This window comes from Periophthalmus magnuspinnatus, chromosome 18, assembly GCF_009829125.3.
Source record: "Periophthalmus magnuspinnatus isolate fPerMag1 chromosome 18, fPerMag1.2.pri, whole genome shotgun sequence".
Classification (NCBI taxonomy): domain Eukaryota; kingdom Metazoa; phylum Chordata; class Actinopteri; order Gobiiformes; family Gobiidae; genus Periophthalmus; species Periophthalmus magnuspinnatus.
In genome coordinates this window covers 3,013,018-3,029,721 of record NC_047143.1, presented here as the reverse complement: position 1 = coordinate 3,029,721, position 16,704 = coordinate 3,013,018, and the positions used below count along the sequence as shown (strand labels likewise).

The 16,704-nt window shown below is 41.0% G+C and overlaps 2 protein-coding genes across 8 annotated transcripts in view; both read left to right on the top strand.

Moving 5' to 3' along the window:
* phka1a (phosphorylase kinase, alpha 1a (muscle)) overlaps nt 1-11,637 on the top strand; it is a 44,906-nt gene extending 33,269 nt beyond the window's left edge. For 2 of the 7 annotated variants that reach the window (XM_055229188.1, XM_055229186.1), the window contains exons 25-32: nt 136-237; nt 487-602; nt 3,559-3,594; nt 4,320-4,364; nt 5,278-5,439; nt 6,718-6,771; nt 7,194-7,394; nt 7,628-11,633. In XM_055229188.1, the coding sequence (XP_055085163.1) occupies nt 136-237; nt 487-602; nt 3,559-3,594; nt 4,320-4,364; nt 5,278-5,439; nt 6,718-6,771; nt 7,194-7,394; nt 7,628-7,801 (890 nt within the window). In that variant the 3' untranslated portion in view covers nt 7,802-11,633. Of the gene's footprint in view, nt 1-135; nt 238-486; nt 603-1,755; nt 1,783-2,614; nt 2,651-3,388; nt 3,425-3,558; nt 3,595-4,319; nt 4,365-5,277; nt 5,440-6,717; nt 6,772-7,193; nt 7,395-7,627 lie in introns of all 7 variants that reach the window. The other 5 variants (XM_055229189.1, XM_033983643.2, XM_055229190.1 and 2 more) reach the window with 3 other exon arrangements.
* A 1,607-nt stretch (nt 11,638-13,244) lies between these two features.
* On the top strand, nt 13,245-16,119 carry bmp15 (bone morphogenetic protein 15). The gene is made up of 2 exons (XM_033983637.2): nt 13,245-13,588; nt 14,254-16,119. The coding sequence occupies exons 1-2, from the start codon at nt 13,309-13,311 to the stop codon at nt 15,213-15,215; spliced, it is 1,242 nt and encodes a 413-aa protein (XP_033839528.2). The 5' UTR covers nt 13,245-13,308; the 3' UTR covers nt 15,216-16,119.
* The last annotated feature ends 585 nt before the right edge of the window (nt 16,120-16,704 follow it).

The following is a 16,704-nucleotide window of genomic DNA, read 5'->3' as shown; positions in this document are numbered from 1 at the left end:
TGCCAAGAAATGTCTTTTTTTAACTCAAACTGTAACAGAATCAGTTTTTTCCATTCAGCGTTGGCTCGGGGTGAAGTATCATCAGGTCCGTCACATTTTTAATTAACTTTGTGTGTGTTTTTTAAATTTATTTAGGAGATGAAGCCACAGACAGCCTGATGAACATGAGCCCGTCTGAAGTGAAGAACCTGCTGCACCACATCCTGAGCGGGAAGGAGTTTGGAGTCCAGCGCAGCAGTAAATATTTATTATTATAATTATTCTAACTGTCCCACATCGTTGAATCCCTGTAGTTTACGACTCAGGTGGGATTTTCATCGTTTTTTTTTTGGGATTGGCTCCACAAACCTGCCGTAAATTGCGTTTCCGTCACCTCGTTTTGAAGATTTTCCTTAGTAACAGGAGGTGGAAATGTCAAATAGTATAGTCAAATGACACTAAATCAGATCTTTTTCTCATCGTGTCAAATGTTGTGTTTTTCTCGAGTGCGTGAGATCGAGGCCGGGGTCAGTCCTGCCATTTCCATCCATCAGCTCGGAAACACGGGGGCGACGAAGAGCGAACGCGCCGGAATCAGCAAACTCAAGAGCGACATGAAAATGGTGAGGAAAATGGTTTAGTTTTTATTTTTTACAGAACTGAATTATAATTAAAGTGCATATGACAGGTTTTTTTGACAGGGTTTTTCTAATTCTGACTTGGTTTGGTGGAGAATTGTGCCCGTGGTGAATATTTATCATAGTTTTACATCAGTTAAGTGGAAGTTTGTGGGGAAATGTTGAAGAAAAGTACAAAATACAGACAGTTTACGCACAAGGAAGGCAATTTTCTGACACTTTAAACATTGATTCAACAAAATAAAGTGTTTTTTTGTTGTTGTTTTTTTGTCAAATCATAACTATTGTGTAATTTAGACACATTTTGAGCCTTGTTAGCATTATGGTTGCTAGGTAACGTCTGTGGCCCGTGTCCAAACAGGAAGTAAAATTATAAACTTCACCAAAATAAAAAAAGGCCTCGTTTTACACTATTTTCTGTTCTAATGTCGTTTCCTCGTCACAAACAGACCTGGAGTTGTGTTTTTTTTGTTTCATTCACACATGTTTAACACACAAACCTGCACATTTAGGCTGAAAACACTCTGTTCCACCTCGTGATGTCATCGTGTGGTGATACAGGAAGTGCCCCGCTGTGTTTTTAAACTCCACACGCCTTCATTTCTTGAATCATTCGGATCATTTCAGCTCCTGGAATCGCCAAATCTGTACCGAGTTAAAGGTAAAATGAGCTGTTAACGTGAAAACTACCACTTGATGACATCACAAGGTGGAACGGAGCGTTTTGAGGTTTGGAGATGCGACAGACGAATAATAAAAACTGACTCAAACATGTGCGAATGAAACAAAACACAACTCCAGGTGTGTTTTTGACGAGGTGACAATATTATAACACGACTTAAATCTCACAAGAGTCGATTTCGTGCGATATTGGACCATTTAACGGTTTTAGTAAAATGTGTTTTCTAATCTGTCATATGCACTTTGCCTCTCAAACGCCCGACTGTAGTTTTATTCATTCACTCCATCCAAAGTGTCTTGCTGAAGGACACAGCAGCATTATGCATTTGTACTGAGCTGTGATTGAACCTCTGATCTTTGGGTCGGAGGGCAAACCGTCTGACCCATTTTTTCTAACTTTTAAGCACGGATGTTGTGTTTTTATCGTGAATATAACGGACGTGTTTTTCATTTCCAGCTGGAGCACAGGTTGTCTCTGTCAGATGTGAGTAAAAGTCAAACGTCCTGAAAATCTGGAGCCTTTTGTTTCGACGATAATTACGTCAAAACGATCGTCTTCTCGGGGCTTCGTGGAGGCGGGGCTTAATTTCACTGATTGTAATCCTGTAATAGACCGCTCTTTATCACAGCGGCGTAACTTATAACACGATTATCCAGACGCTCAAAGCCACAGCCGCCCCGACACGCCACATTCATGAAGCGCTTTGCCTGAGGACACAGTGACAGTTTTTTGCGACTGGCGCCCTCTTGTGGCTCAAAAATAGACTAAAATGAAAGCATGTTTTTGTGTTTTTTTTTACATTTTGGTTGAGTTTATTGCACTGGAAAACATAGAAAAACACGCTCCCTCACAAACCTCCTGCGTGTTTCCGTGGAAATTATACATTTGGCTGTAATATTCCACAGTATGGCATTAGGCAAGACAAGGAAAAGTGTATTTGTATAGCACAATTTGTACACAAAGTGATACAAAGTGCTTTAAAAAACGTATCTATCTCTATGGAGGATGTTGGGTTTAACTTTCTATTGAACCGTGCAGTAATGTGCCGCCTCCAGAAAGTTCCATATTGTACCTTTTTTAAAAATCAAGGCGCATTAATGTACTTTTCTGCGCTCAGACTCTCCGCACAGAAACCCCCCGAGTTGGGAATTGAACCAGAAACCTTATGGCTGTGAAGGCGCTGTACAGTTTGAACGCCTGAGATCAGAGCGGTCTGTTCAAAACGGTTTTAAATCATCGTAATAATTCGTTTCTGTGGGTGAAAATTCTCATAACGGCGTCTTTTAAAAGGTTTAACGCAGGTGATGTTTTTCAGGCCGACCGCAGGTTTTCTCTGGCCGACACTTTCAAGGTGAACAAGTCGACGATTCACTTTTATTTTATTATTTATTTATTATTTATTTTCCTCCCTAATTTACATTCGACTACAATTTAATCATAAATGCATGGATTTTGATTATAAAGGGACGGGCTTAAACATTTATAAAGCAAATACAAGAAAGAGATGCCTGTTTTTACAATTAATTCATAAAAATAATAAATGTCCAACTTTAGAAAATCAGTCTGTGTAATTTTAGATGTTTGTTCAGGTCTGACTCTTTTAAATACAGTACGTCTGCTCCATAAACTCCAGGGATGCACCGATCCAATACTGGTATCGGATATCTGCGCCGATACTGGGGAATTTGCAGGATCAGATCAGATATCGGCTTCCAAATATCCTGGTTGGAAATGCAAATCAGTGAAATAAGACTCTTTTTTTTGGTTGTAGTTGGACCAGAAAGTCTCGATTTGAATTGACACAAAGAAGAGCAGCTACACTACACATTTGGAGCAGTTTTGTCTTTATTTTATTTTATTTTTTAAGGAAATAAGTGCTGTTTTCAGTCTCTGCTCTGGTATCGGTTGATGGTTTTATCAGATACTTGAAGCTAAAGCTATAAAACTGGATCAGTGCATCCTTAAAAATAACATTTTCTCTAATTTTGGGGCTTTTTAATGTTTAAAATTTTACGTTCTGCAGATGTTACCATTTTAGATCAAAACTTGTGCTCATGATGACTTTGAGTTCACTTTGTTTTGTGTCCAGGAGCCGAGACTGTCTCTAACTGACTCTGTGCAGGAGGTGAAAGAAAATAAATAATGTTTTTATTTGTGAAATATGAGCCAGTTTTGTGGTGGATTTCTGATCATTTTATTTTGAGAAATGTGAATGTTTTATGTGAGATGCATTTCCATTGTTGTTCCGTTGTTTTGCAGATGAGCCGGAGTGTGTCTTTGACCGAGTCCGTGAAGGTGAAACAAACCCTATTCAGACTCAATGCAGTTTTAGCGCCGAGCTAACAGTGGAGCTAACAGTGGAGCTAACAGTGGAGCTAACAGTGGAGCTAACACGAGACAGCATGCTAATCAGAAGTGTATCTGAGAACTAAGCGTGTTATAAATTTATGATAAACTAAAAATATTTGGTGAGGTAATGAGAGTAACATGAACCACAGGGTTTTAAAAGTGTTTTTCATTTTCTCTTTCAGTCTGACCAGTTTTTTTTCTGGCGTCGTAAGGTTAGATAACACATTAAAAAGTCTTTTGGTATCACTATTTTTACATATTTATCACAGGAACTTCCCTGGCTGTTCAGTAATTCTTTTTACACTAAAATAAATCTTAGAGTTTTTAAAAAAGGGCGTTTTGCTTCAATAATTCGTTGATCTTGGGGTTTAATTGTGCGACTGCTGAGACGACATCTTAAAGACAAAACAAACTGTATCATTTTGATGTAATTTGATGTTGAAAATGTGTTTTATAATAATAACAATTATAATCTGTTTGGTCCTAATTTCACTCGTGTGAATTTGTAGTTTTTAGAATTCACAGTTTTAACCAAAGTCTTTTTCCTGATCTAATCGTGGCATGAAGCTTCTTCAGACGGTGCTTTGGCTGTTGGTCTAATCCACTTATTCTGTTACTCCATTTGTGCCTAAAATATTTGTATTTTGTGTTTTTGTTTTGTTTTTCCATAGAGTTTAATTTCCCAGTCGATGGATTTAGACAACATCGAATCAGGGGTGAATCTCATTTCACTTTGTTCAAATATAAAAGCATTTTAACTCTTATTTTATGTGAAATGTCCAAAGTTTAACCTGAGCTGGAGACGGGTCAGAGCTCTGTGGTGGAATGTACCGTTTAACTCTCAGATTACAGACGTGTTGACCTGGTTTATGGTTAATGTCTCTGTAATCACTGGATCTATCTGTTTTGTGATTGAACCAAAACACTGAATCCTAATAATTACAAAAAACATGATGTTCCATTTATTTTTTTAAGACTAAATCATCATTACAGTTGTTATAAGTAAAAACTCTATGGATTAGATTCTGTTTAGCTGCATCACGGGACACAGACGGGTCAAGTCTATGGAATTTAAAATCAAAATCTTGCATCCAGTTCCCTTAATATGACAAATTGTGTGGGATTGGCTCCACAAACAAGATTCAACCTTTGTAGATCATCAGATTTCTTTCAAAAACAGTGGATTCCCCATAGAGTTACATAAACCCGCCTCCATCTGACTGTGACTGACACTTCTGGATTATTTTGTTGTGTAAATTGTTTTATTTCGAGTGACTGTGAAGGATGAACAGGGATTTCCAAATGATTAGGTTCATTACTAACTGATTATTCAGTCGGGTCAGAATATAAGGACTTAAATATTATAATCGTGGCCATTTTAGAAGCAAAATGAAGTTATTTTAGGTTAGATAAAGATGTAGTGCTTTTTAAAGTGTCTGTTTATATCACAATAAGTTTACTTTTGCATGAAGAAAGTTTGATTTTATAACACTGGCCACATAAAACAGTGGTGATGGATTAATACCAAAGAAAATCCAGGGTTTCTCTTTTGTTTTGTGTCGATAATTAATTAAATCGTGATGATTCTTCTCACAACGATCGCGCTGACTGAGCCGTGTTGTTGCACAGAGGTACCGGCTGCCCTCCATCGAGTCCCTGGACATCCCCGACTCGTTCCCCCCCGTGAAGGACACTCGGCACGGGCAGTGGCTCAGGAGGAGGAGGCTGGACGGAGCTTTGAACAGAGTCCCGGTCGGATTCTATCAGAAAGTCTGGAGGATCCTGCAGAAGGTAAAACGTTAAAGGGCCTGACGGGTTTCATGTTTTTTTTTTTTCTAATTCTGACTTGGTTTGGTGGGATAGTACCTGTGCTTAATATTTATCAGAGTTTTACATCAGTTAAGTGGCAGAAAAGTTGGGAAAAAGTAGAAAAATACAGGAAGTGGCACTGAATTCTAAAACCGAATCTCTTTACCTCCGTCGTCATCACAGAAAACTGATAATTTATGCACAAGGAAAGCATTTTTTTGACAGATTAAACACTGATTTAAAGCCGACCGATTATTAATCACACTATGGTTGTTTCCTCTCAACATTTACTCACCCAAATTTGCTTTTAGAGTGATTCGTGCATGCTTGAGGAATCTTTAATCTCTTATTTTCAAGACGCCATTTTGCCGATCGACCCCGTTTTCGCGCCCACTTCGTTCTTCGATTACATTTTCTTAATCACGTAACGATCCACTGGTGTCGTAAATCATAACTACAGAGCGACACAAGCACAATATGTCTGACAAAATAAAGGAGTTGTTGTTTATTTTTATTAGTACAATCAAAACTGTTGTGTAATTCAGACACGCTTTGGCCTCGTTAACGTCACGGTTTCTAGATAACAGTTATGGAATTACGTCTAAGTATGTCACATCTGCTGCACAGGAAGTCAAATTATTAAAAAAAAAAAGATAAACCTAGAGGAAACTAGGCAAAAAATGGAGGAAAAATGGCGGAAACTAGGCAAAAAATTGAGGAAAATGGTGGAAACTAGGCAAAAAATGGAGGAAAAATGTCGGAAACTAGGCAAAAAATGGAGGAAAATGGCAGAAACTAGGCAAAAAATTGAGGAAAATGGTGGAAACTAGGCAAAAAATGGAGGAAAAATGGCGGAAACTAGGCAAAAAATGGAGGAAAAATGGCGGAAACTAGGCAAAAAATGGAGGAAAAATGGCGGACACTAGGCAAAAAATGGAGGAAAATGGCGGAAACTAGGCAAAAAATGGAGGAAAAATGGCGGAAACTAGGCAAAAAATGGAGGAAAAATGGCGGAAACTAGGCAAAAAATGGAGGAAAATGGCGGAAACTATGCAAAAAATGGAGGAAAAATGGCGGAAACTAGGCAAAAAATGGAGGAAAATGGCGGAAACTAGGCAAGATTTAAACTCTTAAACACCACATTGTTAACTACGTCGTCTAACTCTAGATAAAACTAGTGTAAACGTTAGAGTCCATGTTAAAGCGAGGGCAGATTCTAAGTAAATGACCGTTCTAATCTTTGTCTTTGTTTGTTTTCAGTGCCACGGTTTGTCCATCGAGGGCTTCGTGCTTCCCTCCTCCACCACCAGAGAGGTCAGTGGGGGCGGGGCCTGTGTAACTCCATGGAACACTCGCCGTTTTTGAAGGAAACATCCAAAAATATGATCCACAAACGTTGAACCTCATCGTTTTTTTGTTTTTGCGATCGGCTCCGCAAACCTGTCAAATTAATCTTCCAGTTTAAAGTCCTTTCATCTGACAACTCTCACGACTTTAGGGTTGAATAACGCCACCGCTTTCTGACGCTACTGTGAAAAAATCATGTCGCTTTTGTTGATTTATACCGACAGAGAACACGTCGAACTTTGCGGGGTTTTTTCACGTGGATCGGCCCAGAAATCACACAGATATTAACCATAAACCTGATCGACGCATCTATAATCTGACACGTTTCGCTCGTGATCCTTCCGATTCCCGCTAACCCCTTGTGTCCTGTCGTGCCGTCCCCGCTGCAGATGACCCCGGGAGAAATCAAGTTCTCGGTCCACGTGGAGACGGTTCTGAACAGGGTCCCTCAGCCCGAGTACAGACAGCTGCTGGTGGAGGCCATCTTGGTGCTGACCATGTTGGCCGACGTCGACATCCACTCCATCGGGTCCATCATCCACGTGGAGAAGATCGTGCACGCGGCCAACGATATGTTTTATAAGGACCAGGTAGGACTGTGTGTCAGATGCCCTCCCTACGCCAGAATCTTAACCTGAAGATAGAGGACGTTTGTTAAGTTTTTTTTAAGTTTAGGCAGTGACGATTGAGCTCAGAGAGAGTCTTTTTAGGTTTAAACCAACTCAAACTGAACTAAATCAAATCTGAAGACCCTCTATAAAAATCCTAATGATGTAATACTTCTCTTCTGTAAGTGTTATATCTGTGTTTGTGTTTTTTACAGGTGGATCTCGGAGCAGAGGAGTCCATCCTGGAGCGAGACCCGTCCACCGGCGTGTGCAGACTCCTCTACGACAGCGCCCCCAGTGGCCGCTTCGGGAGCATGACGTACCTGACTAAAGCCGTGGCTGTTTACGTGCAGGACTTTCTGCCCGGCGGCTCCTGTGCCGTGCAGTAACTCGACAAAGAGTTTCCGTGTATTACAATATTCACTGGAAGTAACGGTTCATTATATTTAAACTAACACGTGTTCTGTGCCTGCGTCTGAACTTAGGGCTGCGCAGTTTGAGTCATTTTAAGTCTGCGATCGCCTTTTAATAGAAGAATATAATCGTACCTGTAGTTTAGACCTCTGCAAACGTGTCAGATGCCCTCCCAGTGTCTCCATAGCGTCTTATTCTGCGTAAAAGCTGCTCACCCTGCAGCTTAAACCTCTACAAACATGTCCCTGTGTGTCGGATGCCCTCCCTCTGTCTCCATAGCGTCTTATTCTGCGTAAAAAGCTGCTAACCCTGTAGCTTAAACCTCTACAAACACGTTCTGAAATACGTGGGATTCATAGTTTAAAGTTCAGATTTCAGTCTTGTCTCAAATATTAACGCTCTTGGAGTTGTTTCCCGTGTCCACTCTGAACAAAATCCTACTTTTTAAACATTTATCTCAAATATAATCACAATATTTCTCCAAAAACTGTGCTGCCCTGTCTGAAATTATGGTACTGGACGTTTCTTTTCTTGTTACCGACGACTATTTCTTTTTAATAATCCACGCTGGTCAAAACAAACGGGACGTCAGGGAGTTTTTCTGAATTAAAGACGCATCATGGAACTTTTTCACGCTAAATAATATAACTGCGTGTCCCTGCTTTGATTATATTAACCGTTTTTATTTTTAGAATGAAAAAAATCTAAGTGCAATTATTGTCTTTGTGCAGTCGAACATTGTCAAGAGATTTGTTAAAAAAATCTAGAGGTTTAAAGACGCACTGTGTAACTTTTTCTAGCGGGAGGGTCTGCCACTTGCTCGTCTCCATGGAGATGTTATCACTTTACCTGGAATGTTCCACAGTACGACACATTCTAACTGATCGAACGAGCGCTGGTTTAATTACAGTCGTTTTAGGAGCTCAAAAGGTAAAGCCACGGTCGCCTCTCCGCAGATCTGACCTGTCACGTGCCCTGGGTGTGACTTTTCTGGCAAGAGAGTACACCCCGCCTGCTTGTTTCCACGGAGATAGATGCGTTTCATGCCATAACGCGGAACATTCTAAGCACAGAAATAACATCCACGCACACAAGCAGGTCGCTGCTAGAAAAGTTACACAGTGGAGCTTTAAAATGTTTCAAAATGCCTTGTTTTCTACTGAGTAATGACGTCATCGCTCAGCAGTAGTGGTGGGAAAAGTACTCGATTTTGTTACTTAAGTAAAAGTACAGATACTTGAGCCAAAAAAATAAAAAATACTCAAGTAGATTTTTTTCATTTGACACTTTTACTTAAGTACGTCTTAAAGTACCTGTTTAAAAACGCACTTAAAGAGTAAAAAGTAAAAGTATTTCACGCAGATTTTGAGTCTTACGAAGCTTCAAATGTCGTGAGATAAAGATTTGTTCAGAAACGATTGATTATATTTGTATATTTTTCTTTGTTCAAATTATACGTGTTAAAAATAAACCCTCAAAAAAATAAATAAATAAAATACTTTTACTTTTCAGTCCAATTCAAACATGCAGTAGAGTAGAAAGTACAGGTTCTGCTCTCAAATGCAGTGAAGTAAAAGTAAAAAGAAGCACACTGTAAAATCTGCTTAAGTAAAGTACAAATACCTCACGTTCTTCCTTCAGGGCAGTACTTTACTACGTGTATTTGGTTACGCTCCACCGCTGCTCCACATCAGAGACGCAAACTGTGAACGAGAAACATTATGCAATAAAACTGTTTACTGTTACTCAAAAAAACAAACAAAGAATAAGTAAGAAATACAGTAGAAAGTCTTTATTTTCAAATGTACTTCTAAATACAAGTTTGATATTTGAGACACATTTTAAATTGTGCTGCAGTTTTACGTTTCAAGATATGACAAACTGGATTTCAGAAAATACTTTACAGTTTTAGTTTTACATTTTCAACAATAAAATCATGTGTAAAGGTGTTTTATTATTATATTTATCGTTAAACCTGCTGTTAACCTGCTGTTTTCTTTACGTCCAAATGCTGTTTGTTCAATAGTTGATATTTAAAGGTCCTATATTACAAAAAAAAAGTACTTTTCTGAGGTTTAAGTCGTGTTATAATGTCGTTACCTCCTCAAAAACAGACCCGGGGTTGTGTTTTTTGTTTCATTCGCGCACGTTTCAAACCTCAAAACGCTCTGTTCCACCTTGTGATGTCATGAAGTGGTCGTTTTCACCAGCTCATATTTACCTTTTGTGCAGCGGAGACGGAAATCATCCAAACGATTTGAGAAATGAAGGTGCGTGGAGTTTAAAAACACACCGGAGCACTTCCTGTATCGCCACACGATGACATCACAAGGTGGAACGGAGCGTTTTCTGTTTGAGAGAAGAACTCCAGGTCTGTTTGTGATGAAAAACATTATAAAATAGATCAGAAAACAGCGTAATGTGGGCCCTTTAATGATAAAAACAAATGTAGTTCATATTAATTGTGTAAATGGGCACTTAACCCTTTAATATAGAGCCTTAATAATTACACTTTAATATGATTTTGGTGCCTTCATTTCAAAGTTTGCACTGGACAGATACTTTTGCAAATACTTGAGACGTTTTATTTAAATGATGACTGCAGATAGAATTATTATTAAACCCACGAAAATCCATCAAAATCTCTGATCTAAGGGTAAAATTACAGTCTGGATGTTCAATTTTCGTCAATTTACTCATAAAATCGTCACTTTTAGACGCTGTAATTTCATTTTTACCTAATTGTGTGATGGTACTGCACTTTTATTACCGTATTTTTCAGAGTATAAGTCGTAGTAAAGTACAAGTCGCTCTGGAGTATAAGTCGCACCAGCCAAAAAATGCATAATAATAAAGGAAAAAAAACACATTTCACGTATAAATCGCACCTGAGTATAAGTCGCACCCTCGGACAAACTATGAAAAAAGTGCAACTTATACTCCTGAAAATACGGTAATAAAGTTTCAGTTTTATTTTGGTTTATAATTTCAAAATTGTGTCTTTAATTTGTGCTAAAGTCTAACAAAAACTGTCAAAATGCTGTACAAGTATGTGTCAAAAAACTGCATGAACAGAAAGAACTTTTGTAATGTTCCAAACCAGGAAGTAACGAGGTGTTTGTGCATGTTTTTGTTTCATTTTAATACTCGAAACGCAAGTGTGTACGACAGGTTTGTTTCTAATCCTGACTTGGTTCGGTGGGATAGTAACTGCGGTGAATATTTATCAAAGTTTTTTCCAGTTTGTTGAAGAAAAGTTGAAAAAGTAAAGTAGCGCTGAGAAAAAAAGCTAAAAAAATGTGCGCTAAAATACGTAAAATCCCATCCAAAACACATTTTTCTGTCAGTTTAAACATTAATATCATGTTATTCTTTTGAAAAATCTTAAATATGTTACTACTTTAAGTACATATCACGTGTTAGAAGTCACAAAAGTACTATGGCCTTTGCTTTGTAGTACTGAAAGCAATGCATTATGGGTTTTTGAGTCCACTGTGTATATAATGTTGGTCTGAATGTGTGTTAGCCTTAGCCACGCACTTAATTTATTCATCTGGGAAAAGAACGCCACAGTGACTGATGTTTCTAATGCAATATCTTACATCGTCTCCACGGAAACGGATGAGTTTAATGCCATATTCTGTGGAGACGAACTCATCATTTCCGTCCGATTGTGGTTTCGTTGGTTCATCCACTCCACGGCAGTTTAACGTTTGAACATAAACACAGTCTGGGCTCGTTTCACTGTCGGCTGATGTTTCTGGATGTGATTGTCATAAAAATAAATAAATAAAAGTCGAATGCTGTAACAATGTGAGGTTTTCTCTTTTTCATTTCGTGTGGGACAGTGGGGAGTGGACAGCAGAGGGCGCCGTTTGAAGGAGCGTTTACTTTTTAATGCCATTTATGGACTTAGATGTGGAAATCAGTTCTAACAGTAGAGGAGCTGGAGGTTTATTAATCTGTTTACTGTTAAAAGTAGGACACGAGAGTTTTACTACAACTTCCAATAATGTCTGAAAAATCCCTCTCTCTTGTTCTACTTAAACTGTGGTTGTACATTTTCATCTTTTCTCTGTAAATCTCATAATGAACCTGGAGCTTTGACTTGCTCCACTCAGCCCTCTGTCCCTTCTCTGTGCTCAGACTGAGTTCATTCCTTCATGGCACTTTCTGCTCATCTTGAACCATTTTGACCTTCATCTGGGCAATAATGTGCAGAACATTCAAAACACTCAGAGTCACAGAGTTCAACAAATCATCAACATCAGAACATGAGGCATTTTCAAAGTGGATCATTTCCATGAACAGTGCACCTGTTTGATCATTTATGTGTCTCTTGTGTGATATAAACACTGGGCATGATGTTTGTTATAATTTGGTGTTTTGGTTTAAGATGATTATCCAATCAGAAAACAGAATGAGCGTCACATGACTCTCTCTTTTGTGTTGCCAGGTTCAAAGCTGAAATCCAGTTGGTTTAAACCTAAAATGCCTCTCTCTGATCTGAATGGTCTGACTCAGTGCTAGTGCAGCCTCTGCAGCTCAGGGAGTGAATCTGGAGGTTCTGAACATGAGGCCTGTCCATAAACTGAGAATGAGACACTTGTGTCTCTGCAGGTCCAGGCTCTGGACACAGGGTCAGGTGTGAGTGTTGAATCTTTATTAAACTGAGGCAGGACACATGAACACTACACAATACACACTACTAGTACACACTACACACTACTACAATACTACAGTACACACTAGACACTACACACTACTACAGTACACACTACACACTACTACAGTACACACTAGACACTACACACTACTACACTACTAAACTACACAATACACACTAGACACTACACAATACACACTACACTACACACTACTACAATACTACAGTACACACTACACACTACTAGTACACACTACACACTACTACAATACTACAGTACACACTACACACTACTAGTACACACTACACACTACTACAATACTACAGTACACACTACACACTACTAGTACACACTACACACTACTACAATACTACAGTACACACTACACACTACTACAGTACACACTACTGCAGTACACACTACTACAGTACACTACACTACTACAATACACACTACAGTACACTCTACACTACACACACTACAGTACACACTACTACAGTACACACTACTACACTACACACACTACAGTACACACTACTACAGTACACACTACTGCAGTACACACTACTACAGTACACACTACACACACTACACACTACTACAGTACACACTACACACTACTACAGTCCTGAATATTTGTTTTGTCCTTTTCACGCACACGTCTTTACGCTGGTCACGTGCTCACTGTGGGTGTGTCCCATGCTCGTGCACGTCAGAGGAGTTAATTGGGGTCACGTGAGCGCGCGGTGTTGGTAGATGCGTGTGCGTGTGAAACGTGTGAGGATGGTGTCCCGTGAAGCTCTCTGACCCTGAACATGCAGCCGCGCGGCTTCATCCTCCTCTTCCTCCTCACGTGCGCCGTGTCCACGCGGGAGTCGAACCGGAGCCGCCGGAGTCCAAGACACGAGCGCGCGCACCACCGGCCTCTCACGCACGAGCAGGAGGCCGATCAGAACCTGCAGTTCATGTTGAGTCTGTACCGCAGCGCCGCGGGGCCCGACGGGAGGCCCAGACAGCACCGCAAGTTCGGCTCCAACACCGTGAGACTCCTGCGTCCCACGGCGTCCTCAGTGCGCCACCTGCCGGCCACGAGAGGTCAGTGTGATACAAGCACGTGCGCGGTCATGTGGGTGCGGGAGGTTTAAGGCTCAAACTCAAACATGTGCAAAGATTATGAGCAAAAGAGCGCAAATGTGTGTGCGGGCCCGGGTCAGTGTGTGCGGGCCCGGGTCAGTGTGTGCAGGCCCGGGTCAGTGCGCGCGGCCCGGGTCAGTGGGACAGGGTCATGTTTTGGTTCATACAGTGTCACTTTTATCTTAATGTTTGATTGATTTGTTTTATTTCGAGTTTGTGCCAAGAAAAAAATGTATAATTTAAACGATATAAACAATATAATTTAACAATATAAAGGAGAGGGAAGAAGAAAAAGTTATACTCCCACCTCTGTTCACTGAAGGTCCCGTCTGTGTCTCAGATCTACAGGTTTTGTTCATGTTTGGTTCACGTCTCTCACTGTAAATATAAATGTTCTGTCGTTTTGTCTTTTTACCGTCTGTCAGTCACAGACTCAGGCCCATGTGGTCACACGGTGTCTGTTTGGTCTAACCTCCGTCTTCACCTCCTCCTCTGTGTCTCAGATCATCACTAACCTCCGTCTTCACCTCCTCTGTGTCTCAGATCATCACTAACCTCCGTCTTCACCTCCTCCTCTGTGTCTCAGATCATCACTAACCTCCGTCTTCACCTCCTCTGTGTCTCAGATCATCACTACTCCTTCACAGTTGAGTATCATCTGGACACTCTTCCCTCGGAGCAGCTGCTCAGAGCCTCGTTCGTCCACCTCCGGTCGTCCTCCTTCGGCCAGGACTCGACCCCCGAAGCCCCTCGCTGCAGGGGGCAGCTCTCCACTCTAGGCCACAGCAGCCTGGTGGTCCTGGAGCCTCACGAACGCTGGACAGAGACGGACATCACTGCCCACGTGCTCCGGGAGCCCACCCCTCACCTCACCCTCACGGCCCAGTACTGGTGCTCAGACCCCGGGCACGAGGAGGCCGAGCTCCCCTGGTGGAGCTGGTTCTCTTTCGGCGAGCGCGGCGCAGAGAACCCCCACGTGGAGGTGCCGTCTCTGCTGCTCTACCTGGAGGAGCAGCGCCAGGTGAAGGAGTGGGTGGGGGAGCTGCTGGGAGGAGAGGGGGGAGAGGGAGGAGAGGACTTTATAAACCAGATCAGACATGGACTCCCCGCCGTGCGCCAGAGGAGGTCCGAAGACAGCGCCCTGACTCTAGACGCTCTCACCAAACGCTCCTCCTCCTCCACCTCGCTCCCCTCCTCTTCCCCCTCTCTCCCCACCTCCTCCTCCTCGCTTCTCTTCGACTCTCCGAACTACAAGCGGAAAACGGGAACGCCCAAAAACCGCTGTAAGCTTCACTCGTTCCGGCTGTCGTTCGAGCAGCTCGGGTGGGGCCACTATTTCATCGCTCCGCCCATGTACAACCCCCGCTTCTGCCGAGGAGACTGCCCCCGCGTGCTGCCCTACGGCTACAACTCCCCGAACCACGCCGTCATCCAGAACACCATCCACGGGTTAGGCCTGGGCGAGGTCCCTTCGCTCTCGTGCGTCCCGTTCAAATACCTCCCCCTCAGCGTCCTGGTGGTGCACAAGAAGAAGGTGGAGTACAGGGAGCTGGAGGACATGGTCGCCGACTCCTGTACGTGTCGATAGCGAAGCAGCACGTAAAAAAAAATGGACGTAAGAGATTTGGAAATGTTAAATCTCTTCAAAAATGGACTAAATACGACAGTTTTTTTCAGGTTTGGTCTGAGGTGATGAAGCAAGTTGTGAGATTTTTGTTTTCAAGTTGGATCTAGGAGACTCTAGCTTGAACGATGCGCAAAAATGCTCGCCGAAAAGCTTGCGTTGGTGTTCGATTCGGTGCAATTTCGACCAAAAAAAAAGCTGTGAGATTGAGGAAAAAGCTGGATTTATGAGACTGAAATTTGCACAAAAACGACGCGTTGGTCTCGGGCGAAGGAGACGTTCGTGTGCGGTTATGAAAGTTGTCAGATTTGTTGGATTTGGAAGACGGTAGCTTAAAAAAAAATGCTCAAAATGCAAGTGGCAAGTTGGTTTGGTAGAAAAATAATGGATTTGTAATGATCTGCACTGTTGTGAAGTTTGCACGGCCCAAACGCCAAGGACGAATGTGAGGAATATGAATCGCACTTTGAAATCCGACGGCGTTCTAGTTATTTATTGACCAAGTTTTGTATAAAATATTGACACCAACTACAGAAAAAAAAGCATTTCACATATTTATAATGTTAAAAGTTTGTCACTTTCTGTGCTCCGGTAAATTTTAAACGGAAAAAAATCCCACGTCATTCATCAAAACGGCTTTACAGAGGACACAGGAGGCGTTTTTATTCAAGGTGTTGTGGACGATTGTTCGATTGTTGCTGCTTCGTCGTAAACTGTGGAGTGTGATATTTATAGAAAAAATGGGGGGAAAAAATGGAAATGTTGACAAAAAAAAAACCACTGATTGTGAACCAAAGCGTTTGGTGTGAAAAGTGATGCAGTTTTATAGAAAAAATAAACAATAAAAGTAATGCATTTTCTCAAACTGACTCGTGTTTAGTGCTTTTTTTTCGTTTCGTTTTTTAAAGCTGGAGCTGAGTTTGAGTTTGTGTTTGAGTTTGTTAAAGTTTGATCGGATGGTGCAGATTGGCAGCCTCACTCCTGTCGGTTTGTCCCAGGGCAGCTGTGGCTACAATAATAACGTACCTTAACTTAAGCGACTTTGAGTGTCAGGAAAAGTGCTATATGGGACTAAAGCAGCATTATTATTATTATTATTATTATTATTATTTTATTATTATTATTTTATTATTATTATTACTCCTACTTGAGGTTTACATTGTACAGTGTAAAAGTACTCCAGTAATATATTGTACAGTGTAAAAGTACTTCAGTAATACATTGTACAGTGTAAAAGTACTCCAGTAATATATTGTACAGTGTAAAAGTACTCCAGTAATATATTGCGCAGTGTAAAAGTACTCCAGTAATATATTGCGCAGTGTAAAAGTACTCCAGTAGTATATTGTACAGTGTAAAAGTACTTCAGTAATACATTGTACAGTGTAAAAGTACTCCAGTAATATATTGCGCAGTGTAAAAGTACTCCAGTAATATATTGTACAGTGTAAAA

Bases quoted from the DNA above. Each gene is read 5' to 3' on its own strand.
- bmp15 (XM_033983637.2), top strand. From the start codon at position 13,309: ATGCAGCCGCGCGGCTTCATCCTCCTCTTCCTCCTCACGTGCGCCGTG. The intron at 13,589-14,253 runs GTCAGTGTGATA...TCTGTGTCTCAG, and splicing joins CCACCTGCCGGCCACGAGAG to ATCATCACTACTCCTTCACA.